The following is a 17,888-nucleotide window of genomic DNA, read 5'->3' as shown; positions in this document are numbered from 1 at the left end:
AATTTTTTTTTCATTAGATAGGGCAGAGAGAAATTGAGAGAGATGAGGGGGATAGAGAGGAAGAGAGGAAGATAAACACCTGCAGACCTGCTTCACTGCTTGTCAAGTGTCACACCTGTAGGTGGGGAGTGGGGGGCTCAGACCATACCCTTGCGCTTAGTACTATGTGCACTTAACCGGGTGTGACACCACCCAGCACCTGGCAGGACACTTTCAACGCCCTTAAATTGCCTTTGACAACCAGATGTGTGGTCTGGTAATCTCTGATATGCTGTGGGACATAATGAAAAAGTAGAGAAAGCTGATGGAAACTAAGAGCTGGAGATGATAGACCGATTGAGAACAGGTTAGGAGTCACCATCTTAAAGAGAAGGCTCCAAGTAGATCTTTGGAGGGAATACACTGACTAGCTTCAGAGTCCTAAAGGATATATGACATATGCAAATTTACACATTCATATATGAGTATTCTGGGAAGATAGCATAATGGTTATGCAAAAAGACTTTTCAAGCCTTAAAGTCCCAGGTTACCAGGGAGTAGATAGCATAATGGTTATGCAAAGAGACTCTCATGCCTGAGACTAGCACCACCATAAGCCAGAGCTGAGCAGTGCTCTGGTAAAAAAAAAAAAAAGTCCCAGGTTCAGACTCCAGCACCTCCGTAAGCCAGAGCTGGGCAGTGCTGTGGTTTTAAAAAGAACACACACGGGGCCAGGTGGTGGCACACTTGGATAAGCGCACACAGCACTAAGGGCAAGGGCCACGCAAGCTCCCAGTTTGAGCCCCCACTCCTCACCTGCAGCAGGGATGCTTCACAAACAGTGAAGCAGGTCTGCAGATATCTGTCTTTCTACCTCCCTTCCCCTCTTAATTTCTCTTTGTCCTATCTAATTAAAAAAAAATGAAAAAAATTTTAAAAGGAAAAAATAGCCACCAGGAGCAGTGGATTCATAATTTCGGCACCTGGCCCCAGCAGTAACCTCAGACGCAAAAAAAAAAAGAAAGAAAAATGAAAAAAAGAAAGCACATGCATACATTATTCAGGGAAGCAAACTGGTGACAAGAACGATACGGAGAATCCCAAGTATAGGTCATATAAAAAGGATCCACAAAAGTAGGGTCAGGAACAGATGTTGGCAGTCACTTGACAGCTCAGCTATTTGGAAACCCCCTTATGTTTGTGGCTCTTTTCCAGAAACTTCAGCGCTTAACTCACCCTTCTTTGTCATACTGCAAATAACAGACTGAAGGTCAGAGCTTATTCACCTGCTTCCCGCGACAGAATCTGGACTTTGGGCTGGCTTACTGGGAGGAGGCTCTTATGAATGCGAAACTTTGACCTTTCTCCACTAGCCCCCACTGCCCATGTTAGCCTCTCTCCTAGGTACTCAGAAACCCTATCTACATCAGAGGTGGGGACTTTTTTTTTTCCTACCAAGGGCCATTTATAACACTATTCTCAAGTCATACAAAATTAGCAGTTTATAAATTAGCACTTAGTGTTGCTAGGGAAAAAAACAAAACAAAAAAACAAAAACCCAACTCCTAGAGTTATTGAATTCCAGGTCCTGCCTGTGGTTGGTTGGTTGGTCAGGATCAGACCAATGATTTTGAAGGCCCACAGGCCTGATCTGCATGATCACTGACTCCTGATCTCCCCCTTCATGCCCTTGGGAGTGGGGAGCAGACCGCTTCCACGTGCTACTATGACCTTCATTCTAGGAGTCACTCATACTGTGTAACTAGTGAGCAGTGGAGGGATACTATGAGCCGGAGGTCTACATGCCTCTTAGATGAGCTCTCCATAGAAGCTAATAAGTGATCGTAGCGAGCAGAGGGGGGAGTTTGTCATTTGCTTTTGAGGTCCTGTCATTAGGTGTTTTCTGGGAGGGGGCACTGGGATGTCACACCTGCATGATTCCACTCTTCTTGTAAACTTTTAATAGTCCTCCAAATTTCATATATAATTACAGAAAAGGAGAGAGAGGGAGGAAAATAAGAGAGAGGAAGCACGTCAAAGTAGTACTCCACCTAGTGCCGTTCGCTGTGCTGGCATTGTCCCAGGGGCTCAGACCCAGTCCTCAGGCAAGGTAAAGTGTTGCCACTACCAGGCAAACTATCCCCTGGCTCTTAGCTGTGTGCTTTTGATAAAACACAAAGAACCTCATCCAGGTTGGAGCACTGGTGACACTGATTTAACCTTCCCTACAGATTTTAGGCATATAAAGATGCCATGGGGGGGCGGGGGGAAGCAACCTAATAAAACAAGTAACAGAAAGTCAGGGCTGGGTGGTTGTTGAGTGCACATTACAATGTGCAAGGACCCAGGTTCAAGTCCACAGTCCCCACCTGCAGGGGGAAAGCTTCACGAGTGGTGAAGCAGTGCTGCAAGTGTCTCTCTGTTTCTCTTTCTCTCTATCCCCCCCTTCCCTCTAGATTTCTGGCTATCTCTATCCAATAAATAAATATAATAAAAAAATTTTTAAAGATCTGAATAGATAATTTTTTTTTTAAATATTTATTTATTCCCTTTTGTTGCCCTTGTTTTATTGTTGTATTTATTATTGTTAGCTATTGATGTCGTCGTCGTGGTTGGATAGGACAGAGAGAAATGGAGAGAGGAGAGGTAGACAGAGGGGGAGAGAAAGACAGACACCTGCAGACCTGCTTCACCGCCTGGGAAGCGACTCCCCTGCAGGTGGGGAGCCGGGGGCTCGAACCGGGATCCTTACACAGGTCCTGGCGATTTGCGCCACGTGCGCTTAACCCACTGAGCCACCGCCCGACTCCCCTGAATAGATAATTTTTAAAGAAGACACACAGGTGGCCCATAGACATACGAAGAGATATTCTACTCCACTTATTAGAGAAATGCAAGTTAAAACCACACCGAGAATCTGCTTCACACCTGTGTGCATGACCTGCATCACCAAAACAGGAAATGACAGGTGTTGACAAGCATGTAGAGAAAAAGGAACTCAGGTGCACTCTTGGTGGGAACACAAAATGCTGTGAGCCCTATGGAAAACAATATGGTGGATCCTTAAATAAGATTTGAAATACCTTCTCACCCAACACTGCACTCTTAGGCATGAAGCCAAAGGACATGAAAGCACTAACTTCAAGAGACATAAGTACCCTTGTATTCATATTTGCATTATTCACACTAGTTAGGAGATGAAAGCAACTTAAATGCCCACAGCCAGAGTGGGGCTGGGAGTTGTGTAGAATGCCGACTCAGCTGTGAGCTAAAGCTCGTTTCCCAGAGAAGGAGGATATTTTAGCCTGCCACATACCTTCCCTTAACACAGCAGAGGGGAGAGAAGCAGCAGACACAAAGCCTTTTGCTCAGAAAAATAGGATGTATTTTGTGGGCTTCATGCAGATGCAGACATGAGGAGCCTTCAGACTCTTGACTGAACCGACTCTTCTTGAGTCTCAAGTGACTATTTCCATTTGTGATGGGAGATGAGAGTTAGCGTGGGCTCCTGACTGGGAGGCAAAGGCCCTTCGGGGACAGTGCTGAGGGCAGTGGTGGCGGTGGCCCAAGACCGAGGCAGGGAGGAGGTGATGGGTGCTGAAGCCCTGCCTGAGCTTACAGTCTGGAGAGTGGGGGCCAGCCAAGAAGGCCACGCCCACCTTCTTCTGGGTGAGGGGGATTGGGGCCTGGGGGCTCCCTCTTGTCTTCTCTGTCTTAGTTCTCCCCGTGGGACTTGTGGGTGGAGGCAGGCTCTTCCCCACATTTTCTCTTCTGGTTTTGGGCCCTTTTTCAGCTACAAGCAGCATGGAGTCCTCATGCCTTCTGTCTTCTGTCTTGGGGTTAATGCAGTGCAAAAAGGATTTCATCTTATTTCTCAAGCCAGACTCTGGAGGGCCATGCCTCTTGTGAGTTTGGACTGGCATCACCTGCCCCAGCAAAAGCTGACCTCGTGGAGGGTGGCGCTGTAGTGGGCTGCCCTGAGGAAGGTGGCCCAGGAAAGGCTGGCCCCGTGCTCCCCGGGGCGCCACAGGCTGGGCACTCTGAGGGATCCTTGCTGGCTTGAGGGTGGCTTTGGCCTTGGTTTGAACATCTTGCAAATGCCTCTCCGCTTCTTTCCCTTGACGGACCACTGGAGCTTGCTGTGGGAGCTTAAGCTGAGGGCTATGCTGACCAGGAGCATCAAGGTGGAGGGTACGGTTCCGTCTGCGGAGGCTGTGTGGTGTCCTGCTCTGACAAATGCCTGCTGGGCTCTGGACTGCAGAAGGCTGGCTCTCTTCTCTTGTGGGGGAGAGCACAAACCCTGCATCCCCCTCACCATGGCCCCCTGCCAATTTGGGGTCGTCTGTCTTTGTTGTTGGTGTGGGTACTTGGGCTGAGTCCTTGCTCTTGCCTGAGCTTTGGGCCTCAGGGCTCCAGGGCTCCTGCAGACTGGGCTTGTTTGCACTGGCCTCTAGCTGAACACAAAGCACCTGGGCCTCTGTCATGTCCCCACGGGGTTGCTGTGAGATCTTAGAGACCCATGAGCTCTCAGAGCCATGGGCTGCCATGCTGGGACTTGGCTGCTTCTGGTTCTGCTGTATTGACTTTAACTCATTGGCCAGCTGTTGTTTGAGGTGGAGCCATTTTGGATCTGGGGTACAAGCAGTGTCTGGGTGGCTGGGCTCTTTTGGGAGTGAGGCTTCCCCTTGGTTGCTGAGACTCCCAAGAGTCTCCTGTGTGGATCCATTCTCTGGGATTACTTGAGTTTGGTCTCTGGACTCCCTTGCCTTAGTGGGAATTCCTAGCTGTAGCTCTAGGGTCTTCTTTCTCATGTGGAAGTTGAGTTTGTTCAAGAAGGGTTTCTTGAGTGCGGTGGGGCTAGCAGTCTCTGACTGTGTGTGCAGGGGCTCCGTCTTGGCCAGACCTTCTTCCTGCTCGTCAGTCTGGATCTCATCTGTAGTGTCCGCAGGCGTCTGGTTGGAGTCCTGAGCACCTGGCTCAGGACCTGGGTGCTGCTCTTCAGATGGGGTGCCCTGAGTCAAAGGTTCTGTGAGGATTTGTTCAGGCTCAGTCATCGTCTTGGGGGGTATAGCTTGGGCAGTGACTTCTGGGAGCACAGCCCTGGAGAGAGCCACGTAGTAAAGGGCAGGCAGCCCTGACAAGAAAGCCAGGTACTTGTGCCTCAGAGTGGTCTCTAGTTTCTCAACAGTTCCCTCTGGCAGGGCACAGGGCAGCTTAGGGTGCTCAGTGACTGCCCTTGAGGGGGCCTGTAGCTGGCCCAGGGCCTCTGCCCCCACTCTCTTCTGTGGGTTGGGCTCAGGTGTTGCCTGGAGCTCCAAGGGCTTGCTTTCTGGGAGGCAGAAGAAAGGAGACACTTTCAGGCCCCCAGGGATGATGTACTCCCAAGAGCTATAGACACAGACAGGGACCTTGCCCTGGTGAATCTGCCCACATTTGGAGTCAATGTGGCTCTGCAGTATTGCCTTGGCCTGGGCAAACAGATGGGGCATGTCGATAGGTTCTGGGTTCACAGTGTGTGTGAACAGGTCACCAGCCACACTGGGCATTTGGGCTGTGGGTTGGGAGAGGCTCGTGTTTTCTAGGGCTGTGCTGCTCAGGGCCAGAGCCTGCTGCTCAGTGGGGGCCAGCAGCAGCTGCATGGACTGCTGGATCTTGGGGGGCAGGCCCCAGCGATGGTGGGTCAGCTGCCTCTGCAGGTGGAACTCGAGCAGCCTCCTAGCATGCTCCGGGAAGTAGAGGAGATCCCTTGTGAGCACTGAGATGGACTTCTCTGGCCAGGAAGCTTTCACTGATTCAGGAGACTGGGTTGTGTCACAGGACTTAGACTTTATGGAGCGCAGAGAGAGCTGAGATCTCTGCAAGACAGCTGGCCAGCCCCACTGGAGCTGGAGCTGCCTCTGTAGCACATGCCACTCCAAAGCTTCACACTGGTCGAGAGTCAGAAATGGGACATTGGCCTGAGTTTGCTGATGGTCCGACTGAGTGATCCAACTCGGAGAGGATGGAGAAGGTGGTGGGGCTGCCTCAGGTGGAGTTTTAGGCAGCAGGGCAAGGAAAGAGAGTTCCTTGAGGGCAAAAGGATCCTTCCTGTGTAAACTGGGCACATTTACTCTCTTGCAGAACCCTTGAGAGTTCAGGATGTTGGCAGCCAGGGATTCACTATGTAGGGAAGGGAGTCCACAGAACAACTGGCTGTCGTTATGTTGCCAAAGGCCCACTGAGTCTTTCAGCTGCTCTCCGGGCAGTGGATAGAGGCCAGTTAAGTCTTCGCCAGTCTCAGTCATACCATTTGAGATTTGCTGATAGAGATGTCTGTGTTTCAGGTTGATAGTGGGCCACTCAGAAACCCAGAATGCCTGGGTGGGCTGACCTGACATACAGGAACCCCAGGTCTGGTAAGAAATGGCCCCAACATTTTCAACAGAGAGTCTTGGGATATCACTGTGGATGAAACAAAGTGGTTGGTTATTTTTAGGCCAGTAGAGCAAAGGTGGCTGTGGCATAAGCTGTCTCAGTGACTCCTCCACACGTCTGGGAAGCCCCCACCTCTGGAAATGCAGCCATTTTTTGACATGTACCTCCAGAAGCCTCAGGGCTGCAGGACTTATGATCGATGTTTGGTTAGGAGGGGCACCGACTGTTTGCAAGGGCCCGGGATGTGCCAGTGTAGTGGTGGTGATCTCTTGGTTTATGGTCACCACTGAGACCTGGGAATTCAGGGGCTGCTGGTCTTGGTTCCTACAGAGAAAGTTGCTATTATACTTCATTCTTTTCTGCTCATTTACTAGAGCCCCAGACTCCTCAGACTTTGAGGAAGACATGGCCTCTCGCCCCATGAGCATCTCTGATACTTGAAGCCCTGGATTTATCTGGTGTTCACTCCAGTGTTCCTGGATGCTGAGTGCACTAGTTGACTGAGCATCTGGCTGATGGAAGGATTTCTGACCCTTTAATTGTGACCTTGCAGGGCTTTGAGATATAGCTGACAGCTGTTTGGAGAGTGGAGAATAGCGTTCCAGATGCTGGTCAAAGGTTACTTTATGTTTGGACACAGTCTCTTGGCAAGAAGAGTCCTGCAATGGCTCTGGTGAAGTGGGACAGAGGAGTGTGTTCTCACCCACCAGTTGTTGCTGAATGTCCAGGACCACATCATTGCAGATGTTACAGCTGGAATCTGCACACAGGAGCCGCCGCACGCTTCCCTCCTGAGGAAGCCAGCCCTGGCTGGGGAAGGGAAACATGGCAGCTGTTACTGATGGAGAGACACCTGCCTCTTGAAGTGCATGGCCAGGGACTGACCCTGCGCTCACCTAGTCTATAAGATCTAGATCCCGGGAGTCGGGCGGTAGCATAGCAGGTTAAGCACACGTGGCGCAAAATGCAAGGACCAGCATAAGGATCCCAGTTCAAGCCCCCAGCTCCACACCTGCAGGAGAGTCACTTCACAAGCCGCGAAGCAGGTCTGCAGGTGTCTTTCTCTCCCCCTCTCTGTCTTCCCCTCCTCTGTCTATTTCTCTCTGTCCTATCCAACAACGATGACATCAATAATAACTATAGCAATAAAACAAGGACAACAAAAGGGAATAAATAAGTATATATATATATTTTTTTAATATTTATTTTATTTATTCCCTTTTGTTGCCCTTGTTGTTTTATTGTTGTAGTTATTATTGTTGTTGTCGTTGTTGGATAGGACAGAGAGATATGGAGAGAGGGAGGGGAAGACAGAGAGGAGGAGAGAAAGATAGACACCTGCAGACCTGCTTCACCGCCTGTGAAGCGACTCCCCTACAGGTGGGGAGCTGGGGTTCGAACCGGGATCCTTATGCCGGTGGCTTTGCGCCACCTGTGCTTAGCCCGCTGCGCTACAGCCCGACTCCCATAAGTATATATTTTTTAAAAATTTTAAAAATATCTAGATCCCAAGGTTCTATGCTACTTTTTCTCTCTAGAAATATTGTCAGGGTAGAGCTGGCCAGATTAAAGGTCTGGAGGTTGTGATCAAATCTCAGACAGCCCGTGGGAGTGCAGACTGAGAGACTGGGAATTATGGTGAGACTTCTCTGCTCATCCGTGTTGTGAAGGCGAGTCACAGAAGGCAACCAGGCCTATAGAGGATCCAGTAGTTTACTGATGGGGCATCTCTAGGAATTCCATTGATAGAACCTGGAGTCACTCCCACTGAGGCTTGAAAGGCCAAACCCTGTGTTCAGTATTTCCAAGCTGGTGGAAATGAGTTCTAGGGTGGCATACGCATTCTGGAACTATGGGATATGCATTATGTCTCCTGTAGGTCAGTCCCACTCCCTGGTTATCTTAAGCAGAAGCTAGAAATGGCAAATTCTATTGTGAGGGCTGTTCTAGGATTAGCCACCATCAAGATAGAACTACAGGAAGCAAAGTTTGAGTAGGGTCCAACTAGACTCCCAAGAGTATATACTTAAAAGAGTGTAGCCGTAAAGAGACTGTGACAGTGATGATTTTATTTATGTAATTATTCATTCTTTTTACTGAACCACTTATCTTACTGTTGAATAAAAACTCATATGGTTTCTTTTTCAATTATGCATGAGTCAAATCTTAGTCAAAGCCCAGACCAGAACTTGGTGATTACTCTCTCCAGACATCTAATGCCCCTGTGTCATACCAAACCATCCCCCATCCCACCCACACCCACCCCCCTACCCAATCAGTGCTCCAACCTCTACTTTGCCTCCAACCTCATCTTTGTCTCTGGCCAAGCTGAGAAATCCTCACTGAGTAGGTTGCAAAGGTAAAAAAAAAATTGTAAAGATCATGAAATCACCTTATAATGACAGAAAGCTGGTCCTTCGGCTTCTGGGCTGCTTCTTGGGAGAATCTTCTAGCTGAGGAACCAGGATACAGTGTTAGAATGTCGGGCACATTCTATAGGGGACTAAAATCCCTTGAATGAGAGGCGACGGAAAGCCCCAGCAGTAGTGCCATAAGGTGCATCTGTGTACAGCTAACCAGCCCCAGTGCACTATCCTGCCCCTCATCTCACTTGATGGGTCACACCACAGAGTGTGGCAGATCCTCATGTGCCCACACTGATAAGTGGCTATTTGGGGGAATTCCAGGAGGCGTGGCCATGGAATAACTGGGACCAAGTTACCTCTCCTCCCAAGACAACAAATAAATACAAGAGACCCAATGAAGTCATAATCTACAGCTGAAAGTTCTGCAGCCTCAGGTGGGTGTTCACATGCAGTTGGAGTGAAAAGGGGCATGGGTGAGGGTTGAAGACCAGCAAAGTCAAATCAGAGCTCTGGGCTGCGTGGACTCTGAGCTGCACCATTTTGGCGATTTCACTTTAAGCACAGCAAGCAAGTAACAATGTTCCTAAGTGCTGAAAGAAAAGAGACAAGGGCTTAAAACCTCTCAATGTTTGACTCAGGGGGGCTTTAGCCTTCTGAATTCAAGGCAAGGACACAACATAAAACAGGGCATTTCTGACCACAAGACAGCCCAAAGCAACCAACCCCAACCCCATCCCACACGCCACAGATCATACAAACAAGAGACACCTAGAGTTCACAACAGCACCACCTGCTGGCCATCAATAACCTGCACAAAAAATGTGCAAGCAGAGAAACAGAACTAAACAGCCAACTATGCCGTATCAGCCAGATGGAAATAAAACAGGAAATCCAAGGAATTACAGATTTCAAGAGACTCTCAGACATAGACTACACAGAGCTCATTATGAGGACTCTCTAAGAATTAAGCAAGACTTAAAAGAGCATGTTACTATGGAATTAAAACACACGAGAGAGGAACTTATAACAGAGGCCACTAAGTTCTTGAAAGAAGAACTTCAGTCCAAACTCCTGGGAGTAAATAACTGCAGCCCAGGCCCAGGTGGAAGGCTTAGCAAATAGGTGCACAAATTCAGAGGAAATAATCTCCAGTCCAGATGCTACAGCCAGCCCACTTTCAATTCAAAGATGAGGGAGAGGAATGGTTCAGAAAGACTGAAGCACCTCTCTGTGAAACTGCAGACTCCATCAAAAGATCGAATATAAGAGTGATAGGTATATCTGTGGAGGAGGACAAGGCCAAAGGCCCAGAGTCCATTTTCAGAGCAATTTTAGCTGAGAACTTCCTTCACATAGGAAACCATCAGAACATTCTCATTCAAGAGGCAGAGCAATCACCCAGATTTATAAATACAAAAATACCAACACCAAGGCATGTCACTGTAAAACTATCAAAAGTCAGTGACAAGGAAAACATTTTGCTGGATGCTAGGGAAAAGAAAGAAGTTACATACAAAGGCAGAGCTATAAGACTTTCATCAAATTTCTCTTCACAAACTCTAGAGGCCAGGAAAGAGTGAATATATTCAAAGTTTTAAAGGAGAGGGAATTCCAGCCACGAATATTGTATCCTGCAAAAGTATCCTTCAAATATGAGGGAGAAGTAAAGTTTTCTCAAATATTCAAGAACTAGAGGAATTTGCCACAATCAACCCCACCTTACAAGAACTACTGAACTGAGTCCCACAAGAAAGGAGGAAGTTGGGAGTCGGGCTGTAGCGCAGTGGGCTAAGCGCAGGTGGCGCAAAGCACAAGGACCGGCATAAGGATCCCGGTTCGAACCCCGGCTCCCCACCTGCAGGGGAGTCGCTTCACAGGCGGTGAAGCAGGTCTGCAGGTGTCTATCTTTCTCTCCTCCTCTCTGTCTTCCCCTCCCTCTCTCCATTTCTCTCTGTCCTATCCAACAACAACAACAATAATAACTACAACAATAAAACAACAAGGTCAACAAAAGGGAATAAATAAATAAAATAAATATAAAGAAAGGAGGAAGTAAAGGAATTCATGTTCCAAACACCAAGTTGCAGATGCTACCATGATGTGAACTTGACTTGCCTGGACAGACACCTGACCAGTGAACCCTGGAAGCCCTGCCCCAGTAGGGAAAGATAAGGACAGGCTGGGAGTATGGATCAACCTGTCAACGCCCATGTCCTTCGGAGAAGCAATTACAGAAACCAGACCTCCCACCTTCTGCACCCCATAATGACCCTGGGTCCATGCTCCCAGAGGAGAATAGGAAAGCTTCCAATGGAGGGAATGGGATATGGAACTCTGGTGGTGGGAAATGTGTGGATGTTTATCCCTCTTATTCTATGGTTTTGTCAATATTTTCTATTTTACAAATAAAAGAAAAATAAGTGGCTATTTGCAGGGATAGTAAGACACAGAGATGAAATGACTTCAGAAGGTCACAAAGCTAGGAAGTGTCACAGTTAAGGGCTTCCCCCCTACTTCATCATTCTTTATTCCTGTGGGGGAAGTTGGAGTCTTTTGGAACATTTCCAGCTTCTTATTTATAAGCCAGATAGTCTCCTGGGATGGCTTCTCTTTGGGGGGAGATGAGGGCTTCAGTGATTAGAGCACTGGCTCTTGGCATCAGGGGTCACAGAGGGATAGATCCACGGGACCCTCATCCACAGTGGGGTTGTGGGGGGGGGGCTCCGAAAGAATGAGAAAGAGAAAGAGAGACGTTACCTTTTGCTGCTGCATCTCTTGTCCTTTGCCTGACTTTTCGATGACGCTTCAAGACAAAAAAAAGTTAGAGTGTGAAGCTAGGACATCACTTTCTTTTTGTCCCATAATAAGAAAAAGGGAAAAGACATTAAAAACTTTCTATTTTTCCTGCCTCTATTTACCTTGTTTTTCATACTTTTTTGTTGTTGTTGTTGTTGTCATCTCTGGGACTTTAACTACCACTCTGGACTGACTTTCTCTTCAGATGGAAAGAGAATTACAAAGTGACAGAGAGAATGAGAGTTGATTAAAAAAACAGCACGAAAACTTCCTTCAGTGCAGTGGGGGCTTGGCTTGAGCCTGAGTCACACACATGGTGAAGCAGTACACTATTCAAGTGAGCTATTTTGCCAGCAGCCCTCCAAACTTTTACAACCTCACTTGTCTTTTCTTCTTAATTATCTTGAGACTTTTTTTAAAAAAAAAACTGAATAGTGACTCAGGAGGTGACAAAATAGATAAAATCTTGAATGCTCAAGCATGAGGTCCCAAGTTTGATCCCCCACGTCGTATATGCCAGTTACCCGCTGTCTCTCTCCTCCTCTCCCTCAAATAAATAAATGTAAAGGAAAAAGAAGACATTTCTTCCATAGAAGAGCCAGAGGTAACCACTGGCCCACCTCAGATCCCTTGACAATGCTAGCTAGTGCCACAGCAAGAATGCAGCCACCATGAGCATGGAGATTTCCTGTATGCTCCTGCCAGCCATCAGATTAGATTAGAGACCACAGATTAGAGACCATTTTACTTCTATACCCATCGTTTACTTTGCAGAAATACTGTGTGAGACATATCATGAGGTAGAGACAAAGCATAAAGGTCCTGTTGATGTAATCGTTAACATACTTCTGCTTACAAAGCCTTCACCAAACAGAGAAGCCCCTTGTACTGAGAAATCTTCTTTATTCTCTATATTGGACGGCAGATTCCATCTCTAGTAGGAACCTAAGCCAAATAGCGGGGAAGCAATTACAGAAGCCAGACCCTCTACCTTCTGCAACCCTCAATGACCCTGGGTCCATGTTCCCAGAGGGCTAGAGAATGGGAAGGCTATCATGGGAGAGGGTGGGTTATGGGGATTGGGTGGTGGGAATTGTGTGGAGTTGTACCCCTCCTACCTTATGCTTTTGTTCACTAATCCTTTCTTAAATTAAAAATTTAAATTAAAAAAAAAAAAAAAAGAAATAAAGCCACAAGTAAATGTCCCTAAAAAAAAAAAAAAAAAAAAAAGAAAGTCTCTCTTTTTTTTTTTAGTTATTATAGAATACACTGCATGGTGTCCTGGAAGGAACTGTTTCTGGACTCTGAGAAAGAGAATACTGTGAAGAGGAAGTGGATGCATAGTGTAAAATTGTGGAGGGGGTAGAAAGACAAACACTGAAGGTGTAAAAGCTTCTTCTCTGAGCCTTAACTATTTCAACCATGATCATAATTTTTTCCTACCAGGCAACAGCTCCTTTTGGGCTCCAACTTTAGTCCACAGTAGCTCTTTTTCACTTGCCAGATAGCTAGGATAATAATGAAGATGGTAAAATAGGGATATAAGGAGTACCCAATATCCCACAGTACTATACTAGGATTAATCATGGTCTCATTAGCATGAGGAGACCAGCCATCCCTGTCTGTAGCAATCGGTGTCCTGGTGCCTTATGGCTCCCAGTGCTGTGCTGTGTCATCTCCACCTCACAGACAACAGAACCAGCCACCACAGCGCATCACAAAGCCCTCTCCTGTTTCACGAGGCAGGTGTTGTGTCATAGAACTTGATCTGTCTTTGGGATGCTTATGTGTTGAGTCACTCTGTAAAAGAAAGTTTTGAGGGTGGTGGTACTGCACCTGGTTAAGTGCTCACATTACAGTGTACAAGAATCTAGGTTCAAGTCCCTGGTCCCCATCTGCAGGGGGAAAGCTTCATGAGGGGGGAAACAGGGCTGCAGGTATCTCTCTGTCTCTATCCCTCTCTTGTCTCCCTTCTCAATTTCTCTCTATCCAATAATAATAATAAAATAAAAGAAGATTATGGGCTAGAGAGGTAGCATAATGGTTATTCAGGCAACTTTCATACCTGAGGCTCTAAGGTCCCAGGTTCAATCTTTGGCAGTGCCACTTGCCAGAACTGAATAGTGCTCTGGGTTTGGTGTATTACACCAAAGTAAAAGACTGGGGTTGGGACTGGGGTTGGAGGGAGGGTTCAGGTCCTGGAACATGATACACACACACACACACACACACACACACACTATATATATATATATATATATATATATATATACACTATATATATACACTATATATATACACTAATATATATATATATATATATATATATATATATTAGTCTGTCACTAAATGTGTCCAATCCATAGACATTTCACCTTCACCCTAGTCAGTTACATGGTTTGATTCTCTCCTTCATGACAACTGTCTTATCACCTAGCCCCAAAACTGAGCATTTAGGGAAACAAGGGACCCTTTTAAAGAGAGCCTGGGACAGAGGAACCTTGACCAACTTCCCTGCCAGTACTGGAAATAGATCCAAATTATTGCATACATGAGTTCAGGGAGGGCAGAGTCTGCCTATGGCTCAGAGAGTTTGATGTCACAGGTAATCATTAGTCAGAGGAGTCTCAAGGGGACGGTGGCTGATGTGGCAGGAAAGGCCAGAGTGGTAGTTTCTTTAAATGGCTTTATGGAAGGCAAGAAAGACTGCCTCTCAGTTGCATGGCTTCAGGTTTACAGATAGAGATTGTAAACATTATGTTCTAGAGAGACACATTAGTGAGACTCACTTATTACTAACAGTTTTTCTGTGGACCAGGAGGTGGTATAGTAGATAAGGTATTGGACTCCCATGAATGAAATCCTGAGTTTGAGCCCCAATATTTCATATGCCAGTGTGATGTCCTGATTCATCCTCTCTCTCTCTCTCTCCTTTCTCAGATATAGATAGATATTGTTAAAAAGCAGTTTGTTTTCCAGAGTTCTTTTACCATGTTATACAATTCTAACTACTCATGTAGATTCCTCCATGCAGAGCTGGGCTAGTGACCACTTCTGATTAAGACCATAAACTAGATGCTAGTAGAGCTACTCTACTATATGCTGTTGGATTTTTTTTTTCAACCTGGACTTTCAATGTTTTTGAGTTGGGCAGTTGCTTTCCAATCCATCCCAATGTCCATCCATCCTAGACATTGTTCCTGTACGTACGCATTTATATGAGCAGTTTAACCCATGTGGATATTGCCATAAGTCTCTATCATAGGCAATGTCTAGGTCTTTTAACTTTCCTTCAGAAAGTCATCTTGTTCTGGTGTAAAACAGGAAAAAAAATCCTTAGGCTCAGAAACTCTTGAAACTATTTTTTTTGTCTTAAATTTTTTTAAGCGATTTAATATTGATTTGTAAAATTATTAGATAACTGGGTTATAATTCTACACAATTCCCACCACAATAGTTCTGTGTCTCCCATGATCACGGATATGGGTTGACTATTATTTCTTTTTTTTTAATGTATTTTTTTATATTTATTTATTTATTTACCCTTTTGTTGCCCTTGTTTTTTATTGTTGTAGTAGTTATTACTGTTTTTGTTATAGATGTTGTCATTGTTGGATAGGACAGAGAGAAATGGAAAGAGGAGGGGAAGACAGAGGGGGGAGAGAAAGATACACACCTGCAGACCTGCTTCACCGCCTGTGAAGCGACTCCCCTGCAGGTGGGGAGCCAAGGGCTTGAGCCGGGATCCTTAAGCCAGTCCTTGTGCTTGGTGCCACCTGTACTCCCAACTATTATTTCTATAACTATCTATACTTACGTATATTTGCCCATTTTCCTCTCTTTTTTATTTTTATATTACAGAATTACATGTCAACAGGGGTTTGAATCCATACCATTCCCACCACCAGAGTTCTGAATCTTCAGTCTCCCCACTGCCATCCACTACAGTTCCCTTGAAGTTGTAGACATGGGACAACCATCATCTCTACAACTATCTGTCCACATTTATACATAATCTCCCCCCTTTTTCTGATTCAATCCCTTCAAACCACTCATGAAAACATAACTACCTCCTTTTTCTTCTCTCTCTCTCTCTGGGTGCTGATGGAGCTGGAGTTCAGAATATTCTTCTCTTCATCCTATCACTTCTCTGCCACAGGAGTATGGATCAAGGTTATTTTGGGGGAAGCAGAAGGCAGGAGTTCTGGCCTTTGTAATTGCTTCTCCGCTTGAACATGGGTGTTGGTAGGTCAATCCATACCCCCAGTCTGTATATATATATAATTTATTAATTGAAGATAGTTGGCATGATCTGTAGTTATTATTTTTTTAAGGTTTAAATCTTTATTTATTGGATAGAGACAGCCAGAAATCAAAAGGGAAGGGGATGATAGAGAGGGAGAGACAGAGAGATACCTGCAGCACTGCTTAACCACTTGCAAAGCTTTCCCCCTGAAGGTGGGGACCTAGGGCTTAAACCTAGGTCCTTGTGCATTGTAATGCATGCTCTTGGCCAGGTGTGCCACCCCCCACCCCCAGTCTGTTTCTATTTTTCCCTAGTAGGCCAGAGCTGTGGAGGTGCGAGGATCCAGGACACACTGGTGAAAGAAGTCGGGATGGAGTCATGGTAGCATCTGTAACTTGGTGTCTGGAAGGTTATTTGCCCATTTTTTTCCTATGGTCCTATCTTCTCATCCTTTCTAAGGAAGACAGATTATACTATAACACCTACTACTACTTCTTTTTCTCTTTTTCTATTACTACTTCTTAATGTCCTTTTTTTTTTTTTCTTTCCTCTATCCTGATGGAGTTTGGAATTCAGAGCCCTCTGGTCATCTTCCCCTTACATTTCTCCCGCTCTGGGGGGTATCAACCAAAATTCTTTTTGGGGTGCAAAAGGTAGAAGGTTCGGTTTCTGTAACTGCTTCTCTGCTGGACGTGGGCATTGGAAGGTTGATCCATATCCCCAGCCTGTTTCTGTCTTTCCCTAGTGGGGCAGGTCTCCAGAGAGATGGGGAGTTATAGGATACACTGGTGAGGTCGTCAGCTCAGGAGAGTCAAGATGAAATCATAGTAGCATTTGGAACTTGGTAGCTGAAAGGTGGTAAGGTATAAAGCAAGACAAATGTTTAATAAACAGGAGCCAAAAAGCAGGAATAGATGAGAATAGGGATCTTAGGGTGGAAATCTATTTTCGGTATGTTCCTAAGAGCCCATGACTTTAGTAATTTTTGTTGGAGCTTGAGAGCTAACATGGAGGTGGACTAAAAATATTGTCTGATAAAACTGTGTCAGAATTGAGAATAGGGCTGGAAGGCTGGATTAGGGCAGAGAGTAGCTCCCAAACCTGAAGCAAGTATGTAAATACAATTAACAGTTTACCCCATCGATCAGGGACCAATATATTCACATTTAGCACAGGAGCCTATGTAACCTCCAAGTTCCTGTCAGTCTGTGTTCACAGTCTATGGTCACAGCTGGGAACATTCTAGGCTGCACTCATTTCAGAACCTGTCTTCTTCAAGTGACAGAGTAGGCTGGTATAGCCTTCCTTCAGAAAGTGGGGCAGTCCCTACCATTGCTACTTTACAGTGAAGGTAAGGTCCTAGAGAGGCCCACAAGAGGGCGTATAATGACGTTCCTGATGGAAGTGACCAGGTGGAGAGGCGTCTATTAGAGGTCTAGACCTATCATATCTGTGTAGGAATCCAAAGATTCCCTGAGTAGGGCCCCAGATTTCGGGGGTGGTCTGGTATTGACCAAAAAGGCCGTCATTAAATGAGCCAGTCTCTTGCCCTTATCCAGTTTTTGTCATTATTTATTTATCTGACAAGCTTAGGAGTTTCTCTCGGTTGTGAAAGCATTGAATGTCAATAACAAATGACCGTTACTATCAAACCGCTACTAGGTTTATGGGGTCTTCCTTCTTTGGGACTTTCTACTAGATTGCCAAGCTTATTAGGTCTAAGTCTGATCAGTTAGAGAATTTATGATGCCTTCTTTAGGTCCTTCTACTGAGATCCCAGGCTTATTAGGTCTAAGTCTATTGAAACTTAACTTAAAAGGGGGTTGGGTGAGTCACTTGGCACAGCAGGAAAAGGTGGTAGTAGTAAGGAATCAGATTTAACATTAGAGGAAGGGGAGGAGCAAGGAGAGGAGAAAGGATTTCCATAAATTATAAGTGGTACCATGCCTCCCCCGCCCCAATTATAAGTGGTACCATGCCTCCCCCACCCCTTTCTTTGCTAAAGCCACGGATAGCCAGGCATGGGCAAATCTGTAAGGTAGCTACAGGCCCAGCAGAGAAATGGAGAGCATTTGGGCTTCAGGCAG

The 17,888-nt window shown here is 46.0% G+C and overlaps 1 protein-coding gene and 1 long non-coding RNA gene across 2 annotated transcripts in view; one reads left to right on the top strand and one right to left on the bottom strand.

The window, feature by feature from the left end:
• Window positions 1-3,341: 3,341 nt before the first annotated feature.
• On the bottom strand, window positions 3,342-13,178 carry LOC103113371 (protein SPATA31F1-like). Its single transcript, XM_060199246.1, has 4 exons — window positions 12,999-13,178; window positions 11,517-11,562; window positions 8,786-8,846; window positions 3,342-7,203 (listed from the first exon to the last, which is right to left on the bottom strand). The coding sequence occupies exons 1-4, from the start codon at window positions 13,140-13,142 to the stop codon at window positions 3,438-3,440; spliced, it is 4,017 nt and encodes a 1,338-aa protein (XP_060055229.1). The 5' UTR covers window positions 13,143-13,178; the 3' UTR covers window positions 3,342-3,437.
• The window catches only part of LOC132540840 (uncharacterized), a 25,050-nt gene continuing 14,378 nt past the window's right edge, over window positions 7,217-17,888 (top strand). The window contains exon 1 of the long non-coding RNA XR_009551966.1: window positions 7,217-7,439. This is a non-coding gene — a long non-coding RNA (uncharacterized LOC132540840). The remainder of the gene's footprint in view (window positions 7,440-17,888) is intronic.

This window comes from Erinaceus europaeus, chromosome 10, assembly GCF_950295315.1.
Source record: "Erinaceus europaeus chromosome 10, mEriEur2.1, whole genome shotgun sequence".
NCBI classification, from domain to species: Eukaryota; Metazoa; Chordata; class Mammalia; order Eulipotyphla; family Erinaceidae; genus Erinaceus; species Erinaceus europaeus.
The sequence above is the reverse complement of the archived record's forward strand: the minus strand, read 5'-3'. Positions and strand labels throughout refer to the sequence as shown.

What these genes read in the sequence shown, in the direction of transcription:
- LOC103113371 (XM_060199246.1), bottom strand. Translation starts at nt 13,142, where the DNA reads ATGATTAATCCTAGTATAGTACTGTGGGATATTGGGTACTCCTTATAT. An exon ending in CCAAAAGGAGCTGTTGCCTG is followed by an intron (nt 11,563 to 12,998) that starts GTAGGAAAAAAT and finishes TTTGTCTTGAAG; the next exon opens with CGTCATCGAAAAGTCAGGCA. An exon ending in AAGAGATGCAGCAGCAAAAG is followed by an intron (nt 8,847 to 11,516) that starts GTAACGTCTCTC and finishes CTGGTTCCTCAG; the next exon opens with CTAGAAGATTCTCCCAAGAA.